The 23,101-nt window shown below is 38.3% G+C and overlaps 1 protein-coding gene across 3 annotated transcripts in view; it reads left to right on the top strand.

The window, feature by feature from the left end:
• The window catches only part of MTHFD1L (methylenetetrahydrofolate dehydrogenase (NADP+ dependent) 1 like), a 220,970-nt gene that overhangs the window by 13,374 nt on the left and 184,495 nt on the right, over nt 1-23,101 (top strand). For all 3 annotated transcript variants that reach the window (XM_020986602.2, XM_020986603.2, XM_078155074.1), the window contains exons 3-7: nt 2,635-2,685; nt 2,768-2,821; nt 8,355-8,479; nt 10,937-11,037; nt 13,900-14,036. In XM_020986602.2, the coding sequence (XP_020842261.1) occupies nt 2,635-2,685; nt 2,768-2,821; nt 8,355-8,479; nt 10,937-11,037; nt 13,900-14,036 (468 nt within the window). The remainder of the gene's footprint in view (nt 1-2,634; nt 2,686-2,767; nt 2,822-8,354; nt 8,480-10,936; nt 11,038-13,899; nt 14,037-23,101) is intronic.

The raw sequence follows: 23,101 nt of genomic DNA, 5'->3' as shown, positions 1-23,101 counted from the left end.
AAATAGGAACTAACCAACTAATGTAGCTGATATCTTGGGTTAATTTTGTGGACTTTAGCTAGTTCTATGCCCTGCTTATTTTGAGTAAATGGCAATAATAGAATTGAACCATAAATTATCTTATTATAATATGAAACATGTTTAAACATATATCATTTCTTTTTTTTTTCTTTCTTTTTTTTGGGGGGGGTGAGGTAGTCAGGGTTAAGTGACTTGCCCGAGGTCACACAGCTAGTGAATGTCATGTGTCTGAGGCCAGATTTGAACTCAGTTCCTCCTGCCTCCAGGGCTGGTGCTCTATCCACTGTGCCACCTAGCTGCCCCAATCATATATCCTTATTTTTTCTGATGGAATCCTTCACTCTTCCCCTGCATGGAGTTCCTTGGTCTAGAAGGTGGGAGTTCAGCTGATTCTGTTGTTCATTCATTTCAGTCATGTTTGACTTTTCATGACCTCATTTGGAGTTTTCTTGGCAGTGGTTTGCCATTTGCTTCTCCAGCTTATTTTACAGATGAGGAAACTGAGTAAAACAGGGTGAAGTGACTTGCTCAGGGTCACACAGCTAGTAAGTGTCTGAGGACAGATTTGAATTCAGGAAAATGAGTCTTCCTGACTCCGGGCCCAGGGCTCTGTGCACTATGGTGCCACCTAGTGGCCCTGAGCTGGCTCTGTATGCATTTTTATCTGTGTTCAGCCCAGCACACCGCACTGTATACGTGAAGCTCAAGCCTACTCTTTCAAGTTTTAAGCACCCTTTGGTCTCAGAGCTGTGGACCCTGGAGTCACTTCACTTCCTAAGAAAGAATTCCTTGTACTGAGTAAACTAATGCTGCCTTTGGAAGATCCAGTCCCTTCTTGTTTGGACACTACAGTAATCTTGCTGATAAATCATTCTAAATTTGACCTTGGGCACCCAAACTCTCCCAAATTCATTTACATCTCAAAGTGACTTTTCTGTCTTTGTAAATGTTCAGCTGTTTGCTAGTTACCTGTGTCTGCCCCTGGCCCTGTTTGCTTCTATTTTGACTGGCTGGGCTACCTGCTGCCTGCCCTTCCGTCACACTTTGTGCTGGTAGTAGAGGGTCCCTGTGTGTACCCCATCAAAGGCTCTGAAAAGAAAGTAGTTTCTTACTTAAGCCAGAAGTTCTTCACCATTTTATGTATTATGGACTCTCTTGAATAATGTTTGTGAGTAAATGAAGAAAATGTTAAGTTTTTGTTAGAAGTTAGTGAAAAGAAATATGTAGGGAGTTTTTTCCCCATCCTAATTCACTAGATACCCTTTCCCCACTCCCCTCCAGAAATCTGAAGGGTCTGTGGACCCCAGGTTAAGAATTTCTGATGAATGTGAGTACTGAGAAAAGAGTGTTCACCTACACTTGAAACCTTTCTGTATGCTTAGATTTAATTTTTACTCAGTTCAATAAATATTAAGTATAGTTCTCCCATCCACATCTTGGGAGTTAAGGGCGTGGTGCCCCGAGATCTGGAAAATCCATGTAAAATTCTTTGGCCCTCCCTTCGTACCAGAGAAGAAATCTGAACTTTTTTTTTGCAGTTTTTTTTTTCTTTTTAGGCAATTGGGGTTAAGTGACTTGCCCAGGGCCATACACAGCTAATTAACTGTCAAGTGTTTGGTCTTCATGACTTCAGGACCGGTGCTGTATCCACAGCGCCACCTACCTGCCTCTGAACTTTTTCTTTTATGGGGTATTTACAATATTAAAAGATAAAATATATTGATATTATACAGTGCTATACATATATTTGTGCATATCTGAGTTAATAAACTTTTCCTGTTGTCTTCTGGTCTTCATCTGTCATCTGCAAAACTCCAAAAAAAAAATCCCATTTAATTTATTATGCCTTGGGATACTTATAGAATGATGGGGAGAGTCGTGTTGAGGAAAGAATAACTGCATCTCCTTCTGCTCCACTTTCCTAATCTGTCAAATGGGAATAATAATAGCACCTACCTCCCAGGTTGTTATGAGATCAGATGAAATAATATTTGTAAAGTCCTTTGCAAACCTTAAAGCACTATATAAATGCTAAGGTATTTTTTATTATTACTATTATTATTGTTGTTGTTATCTGCCAGTCACAGCATTAGGTGCTCATGTCCCTTGTAAGGCATAGAAATAATGTTAGGGAGTTGAGAAGAGGTTAAGAGACCCAAGATGTAGGCTCTCCCCTGGTCTCTAGTTCATGGACTTCTGACCTCAGTATTCTCATCTGTAAAGTGCTGTTGATACTGCTTTGTTTGCATCAGAGGTTTGACAATAAATGAAATGCAATTCAGTGGGCTCTTTTGAACGAATATAATCAAAAACTTATTCTTTCCCCCCATATACTTTTATGTATTTCATGAAATATTTCTTAATTACATGTAAAAATTTTTTAACATTCATTTTTTATGTGTCATGCAAAATATATTTCCGTAATAGCCATGTTGCAAAAGAAAATACAGACCAAAAAAAAAAATCCAACAAAAAGTTTAAAAAAAAAAAAAGGATGCTTCAATCTATATTCAAAACTCCATCAGTTCTTTCTCTGGAAGTTTATTCTTAATAATTATGTATTGTTTCTTTATGTGTGTTTTAATGTACTTTCCTCTCCTTTCCCCCCTTAAGGCAGGTGATGATAACTGGATGCAGGAGATAAACCAGAACTTGGCAGAAGAGGTGAGGCTTGGAGATTTTTGTCCCCTTATAATTTTGAATTGTATGTTTAGGTTTTTAAAGTAACTTGATTCTTTCTTTTCAGGCTGGTCTGAACATTACTCATGTTTGCCTGCCTCCTAACAGCAGTGAAGATGAGGTAATGTCTCTTGTCTTCCTTTTATTAATATTGCCAAGCTGGAAGAGATCCAGCCCTTTCTTGTGGCTAAGAATTTAAAAGGAATATATCTTTTCCACTTGATAGAAATAGTCTTTCAATTTCACCTGTGTGACCTTGGTATTGTTCCTTCACTATGGCTCAGTGTTTTCATCTTTAAAATGATGAGGTTGAGTTGAATGATCTCTAAAGGCCCTTCTAAGTGTAAAATTCTATTATTTTATTTATTTTCACTTTGCTTATGTTATTTTTTTAATATAAATTTATTTATTTTTAGCTTTCAACATTCACTCCCACAAGTTTTTGAATTCCAAATTTATACCCCATCTCCCCCCTCCTCCCACCCCAAGATGGCATGCATTCTGAATATCTCTTCCCCTAGTCTGACATCTCTTCTATCTCTCTCCCCTTCTCTTATCCCCTTCCCCTTCTATTTTCCTGTAGGGCAGGATAGACTTCTGTACCCCATTTCCTGTATTTCTTATTTCCCAGTAGCATGTGAAAACATTTTTTTAAACATATGTTTTTAAAACTTTAGGTTTCAAATTTTCTCTCTTCCTCCCTCCCCACCCACCCTCATTGAAAAGGCAAGCAACTCAATATAGGTTGTACATGTGCAGTTATGCAAAACTCATCCATAGTAGACATGTTGTGAAAAACTAACTCTATTTCCCTTAATCCTATCCTGCCCTCCCATTTATTCTATTCTTTCTTTTGACCCTGTCCCTCCTCAGAAGTATTTACTTCTGATTACCCCTTTCCCAATCTGCCCTCTCTCTATCATCCCCTGCTCTCTTGTCCCTTCTCTCTGTCCCCTTCTCCCCTATTTTCCTGTAGGGTAAGACAGATTTCCATACCCAATTGAATGTGTTGTTATTCCCTCCTTAAGCCAAATCCTATGAGAATAAGATTCACTCATTCCTCTCACCTTCCCCGTTTCCCCTACTGTAAGAGACTTTTCTTTTCTGTTTTTTTTTTGTGAGATAATTTACCCCATTCTACCTCTCCCTTTCTTCTTCTCCGAGTATAATCCTCTCTCATCCCTTAATTTTATTCTCCAGATATGACCCTTTAATCTTCAACTCACCCTGTGCCCTCTATCTATCTACATATACATACATATAATTTTTTCCTCCAACTACCCTAATACTGACAAAGGTCTCATGAGTTATAAATATCATCTTTCCATGCAGGAATGTAAAAGTTCAATCTTAATAAGTCTCTTATGATTTCTCTTTCCTGTTTACCTCTTCATGTTCCACTTGAGTCCTGTATTTGAAAGTCAAATTTTCTATTCAGCTCTGGTCTTTTCATCAAGAATGCTTGAAAGTCCTCTATTTCACTGAATGACCATTTTTTCCCCTGAAGGATTATACTCAGTTTTGCTGGGTAGGTGATTCTTGGTTGTAATCCTATCTCCTTTGCCCTCTGGAATATTATATTCCATGCCCTGCGGTCCTTTAATGTAGAAGCTGCTAAATCTTGTGTTATCCTGATTGTGTTTCCACAGTACTTGAACTGTTTCCTTCTGGCAGCTTGTAATATTTTCTCCTTGACCTGGGAACTCTGGAATTTGGCTACAATATTCCTAGGAGTTTTCCTTTGGGGATCTCTTTCAGGAGGAGATCTGTGGATTCTTTCAATTTCTATTTTGCCCTCTGGTTCTACTATATCAGGGCAGTTTTCCTTGATAATTTCTTGAAAGATGATGTCTAGGCTCTTTTTTTGATCATGGCTTTCAGATAGTCCAATAATTTTTAAATTCTCTCTCCTGGATCTATTTTCCAGGTCAGTTGTTTTTCCAATGAGATATTTCACATTGTTTTCTAATTTTTCATTCTTTTGGATTTGTTCTACTGTGTCATGATTTCTCATAAAGTCACTATCTTCCAATTGCTCTATTCTAATTTTTAAGGAAGTATTTTCTTCAGTAATCTTTTGGACTTCCTTTTCCATTTGGCCAATTTTTCTTTTTAGGGCATTTTTCTCCTCATTGGCTTTTTGGACCTCTTTTGCCATTTGGGTTAGGCTATTTTTTAAGGTGTTATTTTCTTCAGTATTTTTTTGGGTCTCCTTTAGCAAGCTGTTGACTTGTTTTTCATGATTTTCTTGCATCACTCTCAGTTTTTCCTCTACTTCCCTTACTTGCTTCTCAAAATCCCTTTTGAGCTCTTCCAAGGCCTGGGACTGATTCATATTTTTCTTGGAGGCTTTGGATGTAGGAGCTTTGACTTTGTTGTCTTCTTCTGGTTGTATATTTTGATCTTCTTTTTCACCAAAGTAAGATAACATAGTCTGACTCTTTTTGCTCTGGTTGCTCATGATCCTGGCCAATTACTTGAGTTTTAAACTCTTTGTTAAGGTATGAATCTGCTTCCAATGTGGAGAATGTATTGTCCCAAGCTTCAGGGGTTTGTACAGCTGTTTTCAGAGATACTTGTAGGGACCTGTAAATTTTCAGTTCTTCCAAGGTGGTGTGATAAGAGGCAAGGTGTTTACTCCTTTCCTGGCCTGTGACCACAAGTATTCCTTTCTGTCCTGTAACTGTGAGGAAGGGTTCCTCTCCACAGCCATTCCAAGCTCTACCACGCCAGTGTTCCTCCTCACCCCAGCACCGCCGCCCAGAACTGTGACCCAGATCCAAACAGGGGCAAAGCAAGAGATTCGTGCCTCAGCACTGGCAAAGAGATCCCTGCAATCCCTCTCTGATCAGCCACTGGATTTCCCCCTCAGTCTGTGGGCTGGAAGCTTCGGGAAGCAGCTGCCCCCCCCCCCGGGCTGCACTCTTGGGGAATGGAGCTGAAACCCCACCTTCCTGTCTCAGCACTGACAGAAACAGACTTTTCCCACTGACCTTCTAAGTTGTCTTTGGCATTAGTGGATTGAGGAGTCTGGAAACCTCCACAGCTGCCCGAGATTCAGTCCTCTGAGGCCTGCTCCAGGTTCACTGCGGCCTGCGCGCCTACGCTGCACTGTGCTGCGCTCCCAGCCCGGCACGATACACCTTTCTGATCAATCATCCAGGTTGTCTTGGGCTGGAAATTTGTTTCACTCTGTCTTTTTGTGGGTTCTACTGCTTCAGAATTTGTTTAGAGCCACTTTTTTATGAGTATTTGGAGGGGTTTGGGGGAGAGCTCAAGCAAGTCACTGCTTTCACTCCACCATCTTGGCTCCGCCCAGCTGCTTATGTTATACTAAAGGCCTTTGTGCAAAGCAGCTACTCTGATGAGATAGAGGTTAGATACAAGATGCAACTCCTTCCCTTTACCGCCTTATCAACCAGTTGATACATAGAAAACTCAAACAGTGGGGTTAACTTTGGTTAACATCTCTCTTACGTGACTTCTTAGAAGAATAAGCTTCTGGACAGATAACAGTCTGCAGCAGTAGTGTTCTGTTTTCCTTAGAGGAGACAACATAGCAAAATTTGTGGGATTCAGCCAAAGCAGTAGTTAGGGAAATTTTTATATCTCTGAAAGAGCATGTCAGTGAAAAAGAGAAAGAGCAGATGGATGAATTGGACATGCAACTAAAAGAACTAGAAGAAGAACAAATTTAAAATCCCCAATTAAACACCAGAATGAAAATCCTGAAAGTCAAAGGAAGAGTAATAAAACTGAAAGTAAGAAAACCATTGAACTAATAAATAAAACTAGGAGCTGGTTTTATGAAAAAAAACCCAATAAAATATTTAAACTATTGGTTAATTTGATTTTTGAAAAGAAGAAAATCAAATTACTAGTATCAAAAATGAAAGGCATGAATGCACCATTAATGATGATGAAATTAAAGCAATTATTGTAGTTATTTTGCCCAATTATATGCCAGTAAAACTGACAATTTAAGTGAAAGGGGTGGATATTTACAAAAATATAAACTGCTCAGATTGACAGAAGAGGAAATAGAATACCTTAAATGTTGTTCAGTCATGTGTGACTCTTCATGACCCCATTTAGGGTTTTCTTGGCAAAGATACTGGAATGGTTTTCAGTTTCCTTCTCCAGCTCATTTTATAGATGAGGAAATTGAGGCAAACGGGATTAAGTGACTTGCCCAGGGTCACGTAGCTAGTGTCTGAAGGCCAAATTTGAACTCAGGAAAATAAGTCTTTCTGACTCTAGGCCCTGAACTCCATCTCCAGTGACACTTAAGTTCCCTAGTACTTAAATAACCCTATGTTATTTTCATTAGGGCCAAGCATCTAGTTGCTTCTATTGGTGCAGAGATTCACCTTCAGAAGTAGTTAGTAAGGTCAGCATGCCTTACCCATTTTTTTTTTTATATTTGGGGTTGGATGGGAGACATGAAAAGGGGCCTCTTCTCTGAGGTGGAGTAGGCCAGCAATTCTTGATTTGCTTACATTGCTCCATTGGTATTTAGTCTTCAGCTTTTTATCAGACTTGCCAGGAAATGTGTTTTGAAAATTAGATAAACATTTATGATAAGAGAAATATTGCCAACATTTGACAAAATAGCTAATCACTGAGGCAACATGGCATAATAGAAAGATGCTGGACTTTGATCAAGAAGACAAGTTACAGCTCGACTACTCACTTAACTGGACAGGTGCCCTACAGCCTCAGATTCCTCATCTGTAAAAATGAATGGGTTGGACTTGAACTGTCTAAGGGCCCTTCCAACTCTTAACATTCTGTGATTCCGGGAGTCCCTTACCAGATAGGGTCCTCCCGCAGTACGTGCCCAGACTAACAGCTCAATTAGAGCCAACAGTTTGATATACAAGTCAAAAAAGATTTCAGGCTGCACCGGGTGGCATAGCATCTTAAACAAGGAAGGTGATAGTCCTACTGTGCTCTGCCCTTGCAAGACTACATCTGCCTCCATTCTTGACTGTTTTGTGGAATATTTTCTGTGTGTTTGGCTCATGGCATGAATCTATTAATAGAGGTTTGCCCTTTGCAATTATAATAAGGTTCTTCTTGGTCCTCTTCCTATGGTACTTAAATTCCATGACTGGCAGAGTGTAGAGAACACTTTGAGAATAGCCCTTTGTACCTCTTAAGCACTGGTCGTGCTCAGTTTTTTATTATTTGTTATATGTTATATCTCTCTTCCAACTTTTTGTTCTCATTTAGGGCAGGGCCGACATCTTAAACTTAGCTTTTTTTCTCCTGTGGAGATTAGCACAGGGCTTTACAAAGAGAGGACCCCAAGAAGTCTTTGTAAAATCAAGTTGAGTTGTGGAAAGGAAATCTAATATCATTCCCTGAGCAATTGAGGTTTTTTTAAAAGTGTTTTTATTGAAATTTTTAAAACATATTTTTAAAAAGTTATTTTATTTATTTTGTTATTCATTTGTATTATTTTATTGAAATTTTATATTGTAGAAAAAGAAAAAAATGGTAGAGTGGAATGATTATTCAGCATTACTTTTTTTACCCAACATTCAGCACAGAACAGGAATTTACTTTTAAATCAAAATGCTTCTTGTTAAATAAAAATATGTGGTTATTGGTTGGTTAATCAAAATAGTTTTTGATATTTTTCTATTTAGATTATAGATGAAATCTTGAAGCTTAATGGAGATGCTAGGATTCACGGTCTTGCTCTTCAGCTCTCCCTCAGCTCATTTAGCAACAAGATACTGAATGCTTTGAAACCAGACAAAGATGTGGATGGGTAAGAAGTCACGGTAGTCATTCATCAAATATAACATTTATTAACCATGCAGAGAAATTAAATGGCTTTCGATATTGGTTCACTTTTATTATATGATTTTTTTCACTAAATTTTCCACTGTGTGAGTTCACTGTATAACAAGTCGAAAAGAAAACTTGAGAAATCCTGAAAGCTCTATGGATGATTTGATTCTTTGTAAGGAACAAGTTATAATCTTTGATGAGATAGTCTTTTAAATCACCAGCTTGTCATTTAGTAAATTACCAACTATGGCCAAACTCTCTTTCTGTCCCTTGATTATCCTCTATGATTTACCCACTCACGGACCTAATTTCCCAGCAGCACTGCATACAACAACATTTCTAGCCCCGTTTGGAACCACAAAAACAATCACAAAAGATTTTCTTTTTAATCAAAATCACAAGGTTTAATTTTAAATTTAGAAAAACTAAATAATAAACATCAGCTGTATTAATTTGGATCCTGGAGTATTTTGGGGTTGCTAAACTTGAGTAAGCATGTCCATTATTGCAGTTGGGATTGAGGTATATTTGTAAGATCCTAGGACCATAAATTTGGAGCTAAAAAAAAATGATAGACTTTAAAGGTCATCTAGTTCACCTTTTGATTTTACAGATGAGGAAACTGAGGCCTGCAGATGTGAAGTGAATTGCCTACAGTGACATAGTTGTAGCAGAACTAAGATTCAAACCCAGGTCCTCTGGCTCCTCCATTCTACCATACTGCTTTCATATTGTCTTTTAAGGAAATCAATTGATATTTAAAATAGTTTTTACCTTTTTAAAAAAAATTTTTTGTTCCCAGTAAGGAACTCCCTTTAATAATTCAAGTTGATACCTTTTCTGCAACTTACTCCTTAGTTGCCTTGAGCACAAGGATTAAATAACTTGCCCAGGGTCACACAGCCAGTGTATACCACGGGTGGAATTGAACCCAGTTCTTTCTGAAACCCAAGGTCAGTTTTCTAATCACTACTCCGTGCTACCTCTCTCTTTTTTAATTAAATATGCAAATTAATTTAGGGAGTATTATCACTTTAATTGCATTGATACAATCCATCCCATAAATACTGATTGTCACTCTAGCTTAGGTCTTCCTTTATTTCAATTATTGTAATTTTTTGGCTCTCTTTATACTTTTCATGTGTATGTCTAGGTAAATTAATTCCCAAATATTTAATGAATATATTTGTAAATGGAATTCCTATTTCTTATTGTTACTAATATCATATAAGGATGTGCTTGATTATTATATGATAAGATACTCTTAAATTCATTATCCATACTCAGTTAAAAGAGCACAAGCTACCTGAAGCATATTTAAGATCTTCCTTGCTTAGGCCCTGACACTGACTTCAGTTAAGACAGATGACTAGCAATCATTTCTGTTATGTATCAGGATTCTAGTGGCAGTATCAGCCACTAGGTGGTGCAGGGGATAGAATGCTGGGCCTGGAGCTTAATAAATATATTAAATATATCTGGATAAAAAAGAATATATGTGCCTTGTATTAATTATTAGATAGTAAACCTTGAATCCTTCTCCAAAGTTTACTATATAATCATTAACACAAGTCACAGTAATGAAATGTCAAGGTGCCATGAATTGAATTGAGCCCTTTATTAGGTTAATGGAAAATAGGGAATTTATGTATCATGTATTCTTTCTTTATTAATGCACTTTAGCCTTGACGGATAAGAACTTCTAAAACTTGAAAGTGGGTTTATCACCTTCAGTGATTGGTTTTAAAATTTTCTAAGTAAAGTGGCAAAATATGAAAAATTATTTTTAAAAATGTGGTTATCTTGCAAATAACCTTCATCAAGACCATCAACTCATGTTAGCCACTTTTAGAGAGTTTGGCTGTACTTTGGTCTGAATTTGAAATTGGCAAAGAAATTGAACCTACTCCCTTCTCCTCCACTTCACCCTTACTTTAAGTCATTTTGGTACCAAAAGTTCATAGTATTATAGCTCTAGAGCTGGAAGGAATCTTAGAAATCGTCTATTACGTTGTCCTTATTCTACAGTTGAGGAAACTGAGGGAACAGAACTTTAGTGACTTGGAGATCAGTCGCAGAAATGGAGTGCACATGGAGGTGAACATACGGGTTTTGACCCTGTTTTGCCAGGTTTTCCAAAGGTGAGATGGTTAGCAATAGACTTGGGGAGTAAGTTGAAGCATGAATTTAAGGCTTGAAAACTAAATTATAACTCCCATTGCTATCTCCTTTTTGTCCTGTGGGGGTCAGAGTGAAGATTCTTTCACCGATATTCATTACAAAGTAAATTTCATTGTCTGCTCACTTTCAATCTTATTTTTAATCATTCAGTTTATCAAGCCCTGGGTCATATTTCCTTTAAACTTCTCCATGCTGAATTTAGTTGAGTATTTGTTACCATCTCATGTACCTATTTCTTTGTATTATGCCTCAGGGTGACAGATGTAAACCTGGGGAAATTGGTACGCGGAGATGCCCATGAATGTTTTGTTTCACCCACTGCCAGAGCTGTGATTGAACTTCTTGAGAAATCAGGTAATAGCAAAAGTAATAATAATAACTGTCATTTAAATAGTGCTGAAGGAAGGAAGGAGGGATAGAGGAAAGAAAAAAGGTTCAACTACAAGTGAGATAGAAAGGAAGGGAAAGAGAAAGAAGAATAGATTCAGCTTCAAGTGAGATGGAAATGTCCCACGGTTCTTGTAGTAATGGTAATGCCTCTTCTTTAGTGTCATTTCCATCAATAAAATCATATCATTTTCTGAAGCTGAACCATTTGACAGTGCCAAGGACTTTCTTTTCTGGGTGGTCAGTAGCTGTGGTCCTGGTACCCGCATGAGCAGTTCCCAAGCTATATTTCCACATGGGTTGCTTTCCCAGGGTGATGGTTGGAGGCATTCTGTAACACTGTAGCAGCAAGTACTGCTGTTCCCAAGGTTCTTGGATTCAGGGACCTGGGGTGTCTTCCATCAGGATCTGAAGGGAGATGGAGGTTAGGGTGGCAGTGATGGTTTTACTGGCCTGTTATTTGCTGACCCTTGTCTCACTTCCTTAGGAAGCTGCTTCTGCTAGGCTGGCTTGCGTGCCCTGTGTCAATTGTTTGACCTTTGGTGGAAATGGCTAGGCTAGATGAAAGCATGGTGGTCTGGGGTATGCTGACATTTCTAGGTCCCTTGTGCCCCTTTGACTGTTGATGGTAATTGGTCAGCAATTGTTGCTGGTAGAAGTGAGTAAGGTGGGATACTTCTGTACCATGATTTTTCACCTAAACAATAATTGCATGGATTGAGCTGGTAGTTTGGGGAACATTACTATTTCCAAGACTCTTGGGTTCAGGATTCCTAAAAAGTTTTTATTGGAGTCTGAGGGGAGATAGCAGATAGAAGGGCTGGCCTTGAAGTCAGGAAGGCTAGAATTGGAATCTTTCCTCAGACACAAGCCTTAAAGCACTATTTACATATTAATAATTACTGTTGTTATTACAAAAAGCTTTACTGTGCTTTCTGATCTGATCTTTGCAACCCTATAAGTTAGGCAGGGCAGGTATTAATCACTTTATTTTATGCATTAGTAAATGGAGAGTCAGATTAAGTAATTTATTCCCTTATGGTTGCCCAGTTAAGTAATTACAGTGCTGGTGCTCAAGGTTTTCTGACTCCAAATCCAGTATTCTTTCTTCTTAGTCTCTTGTAAAAAGTTATCCAAGACATTAATGTTTATATATTTGGAAAGGTTACCTTTTTATGAGATTCTAATTGAAATCTAAAAGTTACTTTCATTTTCTGACTTGAACTTTCATTTTTTCCCTCTGAAATAATTTAATTGGGGAGGGATGGGGGAAAGAAGGTTATAGTTATGTGTTCTTGGTTAATTTTTATTTTAACCAATATTTTATTATTTATTACTATTATTATATTTAACATTTTATTTTAACTCAGATAGTTACAGTGCTATATAAAAGGAAGAGACATGAAGTTGAAAGAAAAAAAATGCTTTCAAATAGATTCTAAATTTCCCCCCAGAAGCAGTCAGAGCAGATATGCTGAAGAATAATGCTTTTGGCATTAGTTTATTTAAAATCCACCATCTTGTGCTAATTGAAAAGACGGTCCTGAATAAGCATAGATTCCTAGAATTATTGCCCTAGATATTTTCATGGGAAAAAACTAAGACACGTAGAGGAAAAGTGTGATTTTCCTGAGTCAGCTCTTGGTAGAGTCTAGACTAGAACCCAGGTCTTTTCTGCCTCTTAGTCTCGCATCTTTTCTGGTGCGTAACAAGTTATAATTTATTTAGTTCAATGCATGGGAGCTAAGCAGTGCTGCCATTCGGGAATAATTTTCAGGTTTATCCCCTTGGTCTTGAATTCTTCTATGTGTAAGATAAAAGGTATTGCTATTCTCTGCTTCACAAATGTTCAATTTAGTGAATAAATGATTGTAGGATAATTAGCACATTGAATGTGTTGTTTAATCATACTTAATCATATCATACATAAAACCTTGATTAACTGGAACTCAAATTTTATTTTAAGCCATCTACTCTTTAGAAGGGAAAAAAAAAAGAAAAATGAAAACCTAGCAAGATTATGTCAGGCATTTATTAAGAATCAACTTCTAGGACTTGTCTTGCGGTCAGTGTACAGAGAAAGCCCAGTTTCCTTACACCATCTACATGGTGGTCAGCTTATAGGCGTTATTCAGACAGGTCACCCCAATGTACTACAAGAGCCTTCGTTATTTTTTTTAAAAAGAAGAGAGTTATGTTCTGTAAGCATATTTTTGTGGGTTTTTTTTTCTTGGGCATAGAGGATATGAATGAGAAAACGTATATTCAGAAAAGGAGGAATAACATGGACAAACTAAATGTTGCCCTGGTACCCACACACTATAAAAAAAAAAAAGAGCCAGAAGAAGGCTTCTGTCATATTGAGTAGGTTCTCTTTGGAGGAACTATGGGAAAATATAAACAGTAATTAAATAGGCTGAGAAAAGTGGGGATTGGGTTACACTCTGCACCAGTGGAAGGCATTAACCACATCAGTTAGGTCACAGATCCATTGATGCAGTACCTTCAAGGGTAGAGAGGGTACATTTTTAGGATGTGCTATAGGGAGGTTTTTCCAGTAGCAAGGGTTGAAACAAAGGTTTGTATCAGTTAACCTGAGAGTTTATTTCCTCAGAACCTCCTCTTCCCTGGGGGTGGGGAGAACAGAACATTCTGCTCCCAGGGGACCATTCTGAGAGAGCTTGCTGTCATGCAGATTCTCCATCATAGATTAGTCCCAACTGGTTTAATGTTAAAAGTGGGGCTTTCATTTCTTCACATCTAGGACTCATAGAAAAGGACAAAAATCTTGATGATGATGATAGATTGGGGCCTTTTTTTAATTTTCAGATTTCATCATAGATGGGAAGAAGGTGCTGGTGGTAGGGGCCCATGGGCCTTTGGAAGCTGCCCTGCAGTGCCTGTTCCAGAGGAAAGGAGCCATGACAATGACCTGCCCATGGAAGACTCCTCAGCTTCAAAGCAAGGTAAATAGCCCGCATGGGGCAGCCTTGCAGGACAGAATTTGGAACTGAGCCATGAAATATGATGTTTTTGAAAAGGTAGGCTGTGAAGTTTGATGTTTTTGAGTGACAAATACCCTCCCAAGGAAATGAAAATATTAAGAGTAATTGGCCATTATACAGGAAAATGGCAGCCTCAAGACCAGAAATCCTTATCGTTTACAGGTAGTTATTTTCAAGTAATTCAAATAGTTTGTCTCTTAAGTCTTAAGCTGACAACTGATCTGCTATTGTTGGATTTGGGATTGGGGAGCAGGACACGCTGAACTCCAGAGAGCTTTCATTTCCTGGAGTCTGACTGTTGACTGTCCAGCCAAAATTGGGGAAGAAGAGAGGAGAGTGCCTTGTTATTTGTATTTAGAGAAAAAGAAAGGGTAGGGCTCACTCAACATAAAAGAGATTATTAAATATAGTCACCTGGGAAGAGTCCTTCTTGTGAACAGACTCCCTGTTGTCAGATGAATGAAGTCTGTTTTCTCTTGCCTAGCATTTAAGACCAGCCTGGCCAGATCCCTCAACATATGGTAAACCCTGCCTTCCCTCTCCATGTTCCCAACATACAGTGGTTCCTTGAATACCTTAAAGCCCAACTGAAATGCCGCTTCCTCCATGAAGCCTTTCCTAACTCCTCCTCACCTTAGTATTGAACTTTCACCACTCACATAGTCCTTTGTACTGAATCTTTTTAATGCGTTTATGATGTGTGATTCTATCCTAGTTGCCTGTATTTGTGTCAGAAAAGTGCATCTTCACATCTTAAGTGTGGTCATCTTCCATAATTGCTTCTGATCTTTAGATCACAATTGTGATTCTTTGCTAGCTGTTTTCCTCCAATTTGTTTTAAGTTACAACAGCTTAGTTGAGGATATAATTTACATGCAGGGTTTTTCTGTTACTGAAATTCGTCTAGGGGGTTACCAGATTATCTTAAGTGCATTTTGTTCCGTTGTTCTGTTAAAAAAAGAATGATGATCCTGTCTTGGAGAGTCTAGACTCTCAATAATCATTATGCATTTGTTATTAAATGTCTGTGCTAGATGCCCAACTATTGTTCTCATGACTGGCCTGTCTATGATGAGGCCTCACCTGATTGATTATGGGGCCAGTGGTCGGCAGTATGTTTCCCTGTCAAGCTTGGGCCATTACGCATTAGAGGGAGAGAGACATAGCAGCCTATTCTCTTCTCCCCTTACACTCCCAGCCGCAGCTTGCCCCCACTCACTGTCAGGTCTTGGACAAAGTTTCCCTCCCCTCAATATCCTGGCTCTTCTCCTTTGTTCCACTCCTTCTCCCTTTACTTCTCCATAATCAATCTTAAGCCTTCGTGGAAATGGAAAATGGATGATCTTTTGGAAAAAGTAGTGACCCCTGTTCTCCATTGTACCTAATATATGTGCTGATACTTTCATTGAATCTGAGGTATAGAACCAGCCTCACAGATGTAATTTTTTTCTAAGTAGTATATAAGTTCTTCCCCACACCTCATTTTCCAAGTAAAAACTTCACCTACCATGTGAAAATTGAAGAGCATAATTTGTACTTCAAATAAGTTTTTGGAATGATAAAATTATCTGGATTAATCATTATTCATGCTCTTGGAATCCTTACTAAAGATTGGCACAATCCTGTCTAAAATATGTGAGGGTGGTATATAACCACTTCATGTGAATGAAATTCTGGCTCAGTTAAAAGTCAGACTAGTCACGGGCAGCTAGGTGGCACAGTGGATAGAGCACTAGTCCTGGAGTCAGGAAGACCTGAGTTCAAATCCAGCCTCAGACACATAATGCTCACTAGCTGTGTGACTCTGGGCGAGTCACTTTTAACCCCAGTTGCCTCACCAGAAAAGAAAAAAGACTAGTCTAGAAATTCTTAACTCACCTGAATCCTTTAACAGTCTAGTGAAGCCTAGACCCCTTCTCAGAAAAATACTTTTAAATGCATAAAGTAAAATGTATTATAAATTTCAGTTATACATTTCAATTATATTGAAATAGCTATCAAATATATTTCATTTATGTTGAGATAGTTATAAAATACTTTTAAAATCAAATTTGATATTGTAATATAGGTTCTTTTATTGCGTTAAATAACAAAACAATGCATTTAAAATATAGTAAGTTAAAGAGTCTAATAAATGCAGTAATTTTAGAGTAGTTATGAGCATATACTATTTCAAGATACCTGCAACAACTAATGTGAATATGGAAGTATCTGGGATTTCTATCAGTGACAAAGTCATGAGGACAACTAATACTATTGTGGTTTGATGCATATCTTCCTAATCGAAGGAAAAATTAAAATTCTGTTATAGGTAGTGAAAATAAATAATTTTTTCTCCTATCCAGCCAAGTTCAAGGACTTTTCAAATCTGTTGTTCAGTTGTTTTTCAGTCATGTTTGACTCCAGGTTTCTTGGCAAAAATACTGGAGTGGTTTGCCATTTCCTTCTCCAGCTCATTTTACAGATGAGGAAACTGAGGCAAACAAGGCAAAGTGACTTGCCAAGGGTCACACAGCTAGTGTCTGAGGCCGGATTTGAATTCAGGAAGATGGGTGTTCTTGACTCCAGTCCAGGCACTCTATCCAATGCACACTTAGCTGCTCAATTTGAAATCTGTTGATAGATTTCTTGGAGGGGTCTGTGGACCCAGTCTAAGAACCCTTAGTCTAGATGGCCTATGAGGTCCCTTCGAGCTCGGAGAGCTGGTGAAGATGGTCAGTTTGCAAGATGGTGTATAATTACATTGTTATAAAAACTCTCTGATTTTTGAACTTGAATGAAGGGTCAAGCTACTTTCCCAGAGATTTCCACAAGGTGGCAGCCAATTAAAGAAAATTCAAATGCAGCCCATCATATTTTACAGCTAAGTATTTTGGGTTCAGAAGCTCAGAGAAAAAGGAAAACAAAATATTCCTTGAGCTGAACAGCTGTGGTGAGAAGAGAAAACACCTCCATTTGGCAACTGAATGCTTTCACAGCTGCCGCAGATGCTTTTGCTGTCTGATTTTTATTTTTGAAACAATACGGCATTTTAAGAGGTCCTTTTTACTTTGCACATCAATCCTTTCCCCTGTCCTTTTATTTTTAATTGAATCTTCATAGTGAATAAAGGCATTGTCACTTTCTTTTTCAAAAAAGGTCTCTCCCCTAACATCTTAATTTTTCAAAATAAGCAATTTTGAGACTTTTCTATAGGAAGCATGTAGATCTGGTTATATATACACATATTCTCATCAAGAGCCAATATAGAAACACTTGCTGAGCATCCATGGTTCTTACATCTAGGGTGTGATGACTCCCATACATGCCAGCCACCACCCCTATCATTACTTCCTATAGCAATCTCTGTTACTTTTTACTGCCAAAAAAAGGTCTGAGGTTCTACACATTTGCCTTCAAAATTTCATTTTGGCTGTGGGATACGGAATAGTCTCACTTATGGTTTCCTCTCCTTGGCCTCCTTACTTGTTCAGACTAATCTTCTGCCAGAACCCGAGAACACATGCCTTTTTTAGCTGTGACTTAAGTAGTTTGTACTATGTGAAGTCAAATCTTGATTATACCATGCATGAGCTCAGGGCATCTTTTTCTTCTTTTTTTCTTGTCATTGATTTCCCTATTTTTCAGATATTTCAAAATTTTTCAATTTTCAGAATAATAATCACACTTATGCAGGTTTACAGAATGCTTTCTTTGTAATAACCCTGTGAGGTTGGTGGTGTTAGTATTCTTACTCCCTACTTTGTAGATGAGGAAACTGAGACCTAGAGAAGACTAGTGACTTCCCTGAGGGCAATCAAGTCCAGGGTTTGTACCTCCAAGTATAGTGTCTTTCTCAGATTGCCACAAGGTGTGGAGAAAGCAGAGGTCATGACTGTTTTTAGGTATTCTTGAATCTGGCAGTACTGGACATCAGTCTCCATTTAATGTACATTTACTTAGAGGATTAGTTCCTCTGGAATTTAGATTTAAACCTTGTGATGGGAGGGTACAAGAGACCTCTCAGCCACAGACCTAGCTCCCCTAAAGACTATAGGCAAGGCCATACTTGCTGTACCCTCTGTATCAGGGATTTGGTGAAGCCTAGGCCCCTTCTCTGAATAATGTTTTTAAATGTGTCAAATAAAATACATAACATTGTGAGGGAAGCCGATTACATTTAAATACAGTTAAGTAATTTTTTGAAATAAGTTCCCAGATGCCATTTTAAGAACCCCTGTTCATACATGGTTCTGAAGGAGAGACTCAAAAATTTTAATTAGTCCACTTAACTTAATTGTTTTGTTTTGTTTATTTGGCTTTTTGGCTTGTGGAGGCTGGGGAAGGTATCATTAGACTGAAGATAGTGTAGGTACAATGAGAGTTGGCAGAGATCCTAAACCACATTTAATAAGTGGTTATTTGTAGCTGGCTCAGTGCTAGGCACAACTGTGAGAAATTTGGTCAGGAATTTCATGTGTGGCTTGAATTTGGGGGAGGGAAGAAAAGAGAAGGGAATTATGACTTTTGCACCCAAATATTCTTTTTTAAGGATCAGTTGCTAAAAGTGCTTAGCACAGTGCCTCATATATAGTAAGTTCTTAATAAGTGTTTATTTTTTTCCTCTGCTTCTTAAAATATACATTGTGAAGTAAGTTTGGGAAATTGAGCTGGCTGCCAAAAAGGAGGACACATGCCCACTGAAATTCTGTTGAATATCATGTATATGTAAAAGATTATTGTTAAGCAAACTTCTTTATTGAATCAGTCAATAATAATAAATAGTTTTATACAGCTATTTAAAGGTTTGCAAAATGTTTACATAAATGATCCTCACCGCAACTCTGGGAGATAATTACTATCCCCACTTTACAGATGAGGAAGCTGAGGCTGTGAAAATTTAAGAGGCTTGTGCAGAGTCACACAGCCGTTGTGTATCTGAAAAGCTGGATTCGAACTCAGGTGTTCTTGACTCCCAAGTTCAGCATTTTGTCCACTACACCAGCAGTGTCAGACTTGATCACCTTAATTGGAAAATATTTAACAAGATAAATAAAAATACAGTATGACATAGATAATGTAAATGTGTGGTTTTCTAAGTCAATGTGACCCACAGGGGTCCTTGTATAGTTTAGTGACCCTGGGTTTTTGTTACCACTACAATGCATCACTTAGAATTTTGTAAGAATATAGGCCAGTTTTTCTCTACTGATGAACTAGCAGTTATTCAAAATTTTAAGTGAATAAGCAGAGTAAATAGAGTCCAGGGAAGGCCCTCTCTCAGTTCATCAAATTGTGTTGACTTTGGTAGGATTCTTTTTTACCTATAGTGTTAGGGAGGGAGCTGGCCAGCTCCTGTGTGGTCCTGTGTTTAGGGAATGTATCCAAGTGGAAAACTTCATCTTAAACATACCACAATGTTTATTCTCAGTTGTGAGCCCCGTGTTCTGGGAGCTTACAATTTAAAGTATCTTACTTTTTAAAAATAGTGTCTAATGATCCGTGTGCTCCCTGTGTAGCAGTAGCAGGAATTGTGACTTGCATATTTTGCGTTCTGTGGGTAATTGAACAACAGCATTGTGGAACAGCATCTGCTTTTGTCAAGGAGAGTTAAGAACCGAGTTTAAGGCTCGATTCCAGAGTACTACCTATGATCTTCCTAATGCATTATGCATTCAGCATGTAATTCCCAAAGTTTGGGGGAAGGGAATGCATTCAACATATATTTCTCAGAGAGGGGGAGGGGGATGCCTGGGCATGTGGCCAATTCAGCCCTATGCTGGAAAATGCTGATTGGTTGTTCTAAAGCCAAAGTCCTGGCCTCAATCTAGCCCTGGAGATCTGAGGAATCTCTTACATACACCCTTTACTGATCTCTAGAATTCTTATAATCTATATTAGAGTTACTGGGTGGGCCCCAAAAGTGTGGTTTACACTTGGGGATACCAGGGCTTGCCTGGGTTTTAAAAGAAGTCCCCTCCCAATCCCCCGACCCCCCCCCAAAATGGATCCACCCCAGTCCTAAACACCATAGACTGTGTTGCACGCATTTATTGCTTCTAAAGCAGCCTACTACCATATCTACAGATATCCATGAAGTGATGGTATGGGCTGGGTAGGGGGATTGCAGTAGACACACCCATTCTCTTGTATGATAGGTTTAAGGCTGTGATCTCAGGCCCAGCTGGAAGGTCATATTTTAAAGGCCTTCCAGCTGTGACAAATCAGGTAAATCCCAACTGTGTGTAGAAGAAATAAGCCAGAAAACAGAGGATTGTTTGTTTTACTCTGCTCCAGTGGATTTTGTTTCTGGTTTTCCCAAACCACAAGCCTTCAAGAAAGACTGATTTCACATGTGAGGTATATCAGCATGAAGTAAAAATAAATTAGGTCCTTCACATACATTCAACAAAAGAGTGGATCTGGAGACCAAATTCTAATTGTGATGTGGTTAGAACAAGGTTCTAAAGGTGAGTTAGGGGGTTCTGTGAGTGATTGTAGCTGTCATCACTGTAGCATTCCTTTCCCATTAACTTTAGGTATTCCAGTGAACCATGTGGTAATTTTATTTATAGAAGAGTGCTTTTAAAGTTAACACTAGACTTGTCTAGAAGAAGACATTTCCATTCGTCAAATTTCCGTTAAAAAAAAAATCTGGAGACACTACAGCCCCAAGATAGATAATAGAGAATAGAAGCCAAATGTGAAGACGCCATGTTTTCATTGTATTTCCTATTAAAGTCTTATGACTATTATGTAGTGCTACCTATCAGATGTTAAAAACTATAGCCTGATGGATGAGTCATGGAGATGGTGACTTAATAATATCTTATATCACTTAATATAAAGTGTGTCACTTACCTCACAATGAGGCCTTGGGTGAGTCACCTCTTCTGTATGCAGCAGAAAGGAGAAAGCTAACCTTAGAGGGAGTGGATTAAAACCAACATGTAACATAGCCATATTGGTGCAACTTTGTGATTGGGTCTAATCTTCCTTCTGGACTAGCTCAACTTTCATGACTTAGGGCTGGTGTAAGTTGTATGAAGATAGCCCCTTGCCGCCAGGCGTAATCCAAAAAATAGATTCCATTCAATAAACATTTGTCAAGTGCCTCTGTTGTAAGTAGAGTACTGTGTTAGAAATTGGTGGTGAGAGTCCAAATTAGATAGCCCTTCTTAGGTTCAAACTTTGTGTCTCAAATTATGAGATTGATGTATCGCCTATCTTATTAATAGCTAACTAAGAGTTGACTGTCAAGCAACAAGCATTTATTCAAGACCTATTGTGTGCCTGTCACTGTGATAGGCACCTGGGATACAAATAAAAAGAATGAAACATTCCCTACTTAATTTTCTAATGTAAAAATTAAGCAGTACTTGTTTTTTTTTTAAGGAGGGTTGTGGTTTTCATGTATTGATAACATAGTTTTCTCTAAACCAGGGATCTGCAAACTAAGTCTTCTCAGCCCTGAGAGCTAAGAATGGTTTTAACATTTTAAAATAAAGATTTTATTGTATTTAAAATGTAAAAACCTTCTTGGCTTCTGGGACTGTACTTACAAAAACCAGCAGTGAGGCCTTTGGACCATAGTATGCTACCCTTCTTAGTCCCCAGTCCATACGCCAGTTCTCTTCTTTCCTTGCTATTTTTGACGTTTTCGTTGCTCATTAGCATTTTAACAAGACTATTTGTTACATTAAAGGTATTTGTGATTCTGTAGAATAGAAGAAAATCCTGGCTTTGCCACTTAACTAGCCCTATGACATAAAGTAAGTCATTATTATTATTATTATTTCTAGTTTTGTCCAAGGATTTGCTGATAGGTACTGCTGCTTATTGTTACTTAAAAAGCCAGAGAGATATTTTAATAAGCAGTTTATTGTTTGCTCTAAGCATAGGCCCATGGTATATAAAAACCAGTCCCAACTGACATTTTCAGCAACCTTTTATACTTTCTAGTGACACAAGTGAGATGAATACCATGGAAATTTACTGAGGGTAGAAAGGGAAATAAAGATTTTCATATCAAAGAACCAGTAGCCTTGTAGGGGGTATGGGTTCTAGACCACTCCCCTTCACCACCACCCCACCCTTGCTTTTGAACTTTCCCATGAATTTCAGGAACCCAGTTCCTGAACCTTCCCACACATCCCCACCTAGATACTCAATAATCCTTTCAGCTGTCCTACCTCTGACCCAGCCCAGCCCGTCTTTGTCTGTTACCTCTGGACCACCCCAGGCTATTAGCCACTCCTTGATCCCATCCAAATATTCCAAGATCTTTTCCACCATAAAAAAAGTCAGCCTTCTCTACCAAATGTGCAGATTCTTAAAATCCCACCCACTTCTGTTGGTGATACAATAAACCTTATTTCTGACTGAAAGAAGGCTTGAGTGGTTGAATTCTTTTGAGGCAGACCCTTGCCTTTTGCTTTTAAATTTCAGGGTCCCTAGCACTCCTAGATCACAATAGCAGAAGGTGAGGATCTAAGGCAGGTAAAATAATAAACTGATCGGCAAGTATTAGAGGATTTAATACCGGAATTTACAGGCTAACCATGAACATTAGAACTATAGCTAATGAGCAGAAATGCTCATTGTAAGTAAGTAAATAGAGCTGATAAAGCTGAGCCAGAAATTCTATCACTTACCAGTTAATCAGCTGAGCTAAAGTTTGATGCCTTAGCTCAATTCTGCAAGCTATGGCTAGCAGTGTGACTTGTCTCAGGAAAATGGTGGCAATACAAAATTCTCTTACCATATAGTAATAACTCAGTTGTGAAATGCCTTTGGAAGCACTTTCCCTACAGCAACAACTCTGATATATACAGTGCAAGTGTTATTATCTCTACTTTTGGAATGAGGATATTGAGGTTCCCAGAAATTGAATGGCAAGCTGGTATGGCTGAGCCAGGATCACAAGCAGCTGTCCCGGTTTTGAGTCCAATATTCTTCCTACTACAGCCCTTGCAGGGCAAGTAAGAGAACAGATGTAAGGTACTTTGGAAGTCAAAAGATGCTCTATAAATGTCACCTAGTATTTT

Source organism: Phascolarctos cinereus, unplaced genomic scaffold (genome assembly GCF_003287225.1).
Source record: "Phascolarctos cinereus isolate Bilbo 61053 unplaced genomic scaffold, phaCin_HiC Scaffold_5;HRSCAF=322, whole genome shotgun sequence".
NCBI lineage: Eukaryota > Metazoa > Chordata > Mammalia > Diprotodontia > Phascolarctidae > Phascolarctos > Phascolarctos cinereus.
Note: the sequence above shows the minus strand (reverse complement) of the source record. Positions and strands in the feature narration are given on the sequence as shown.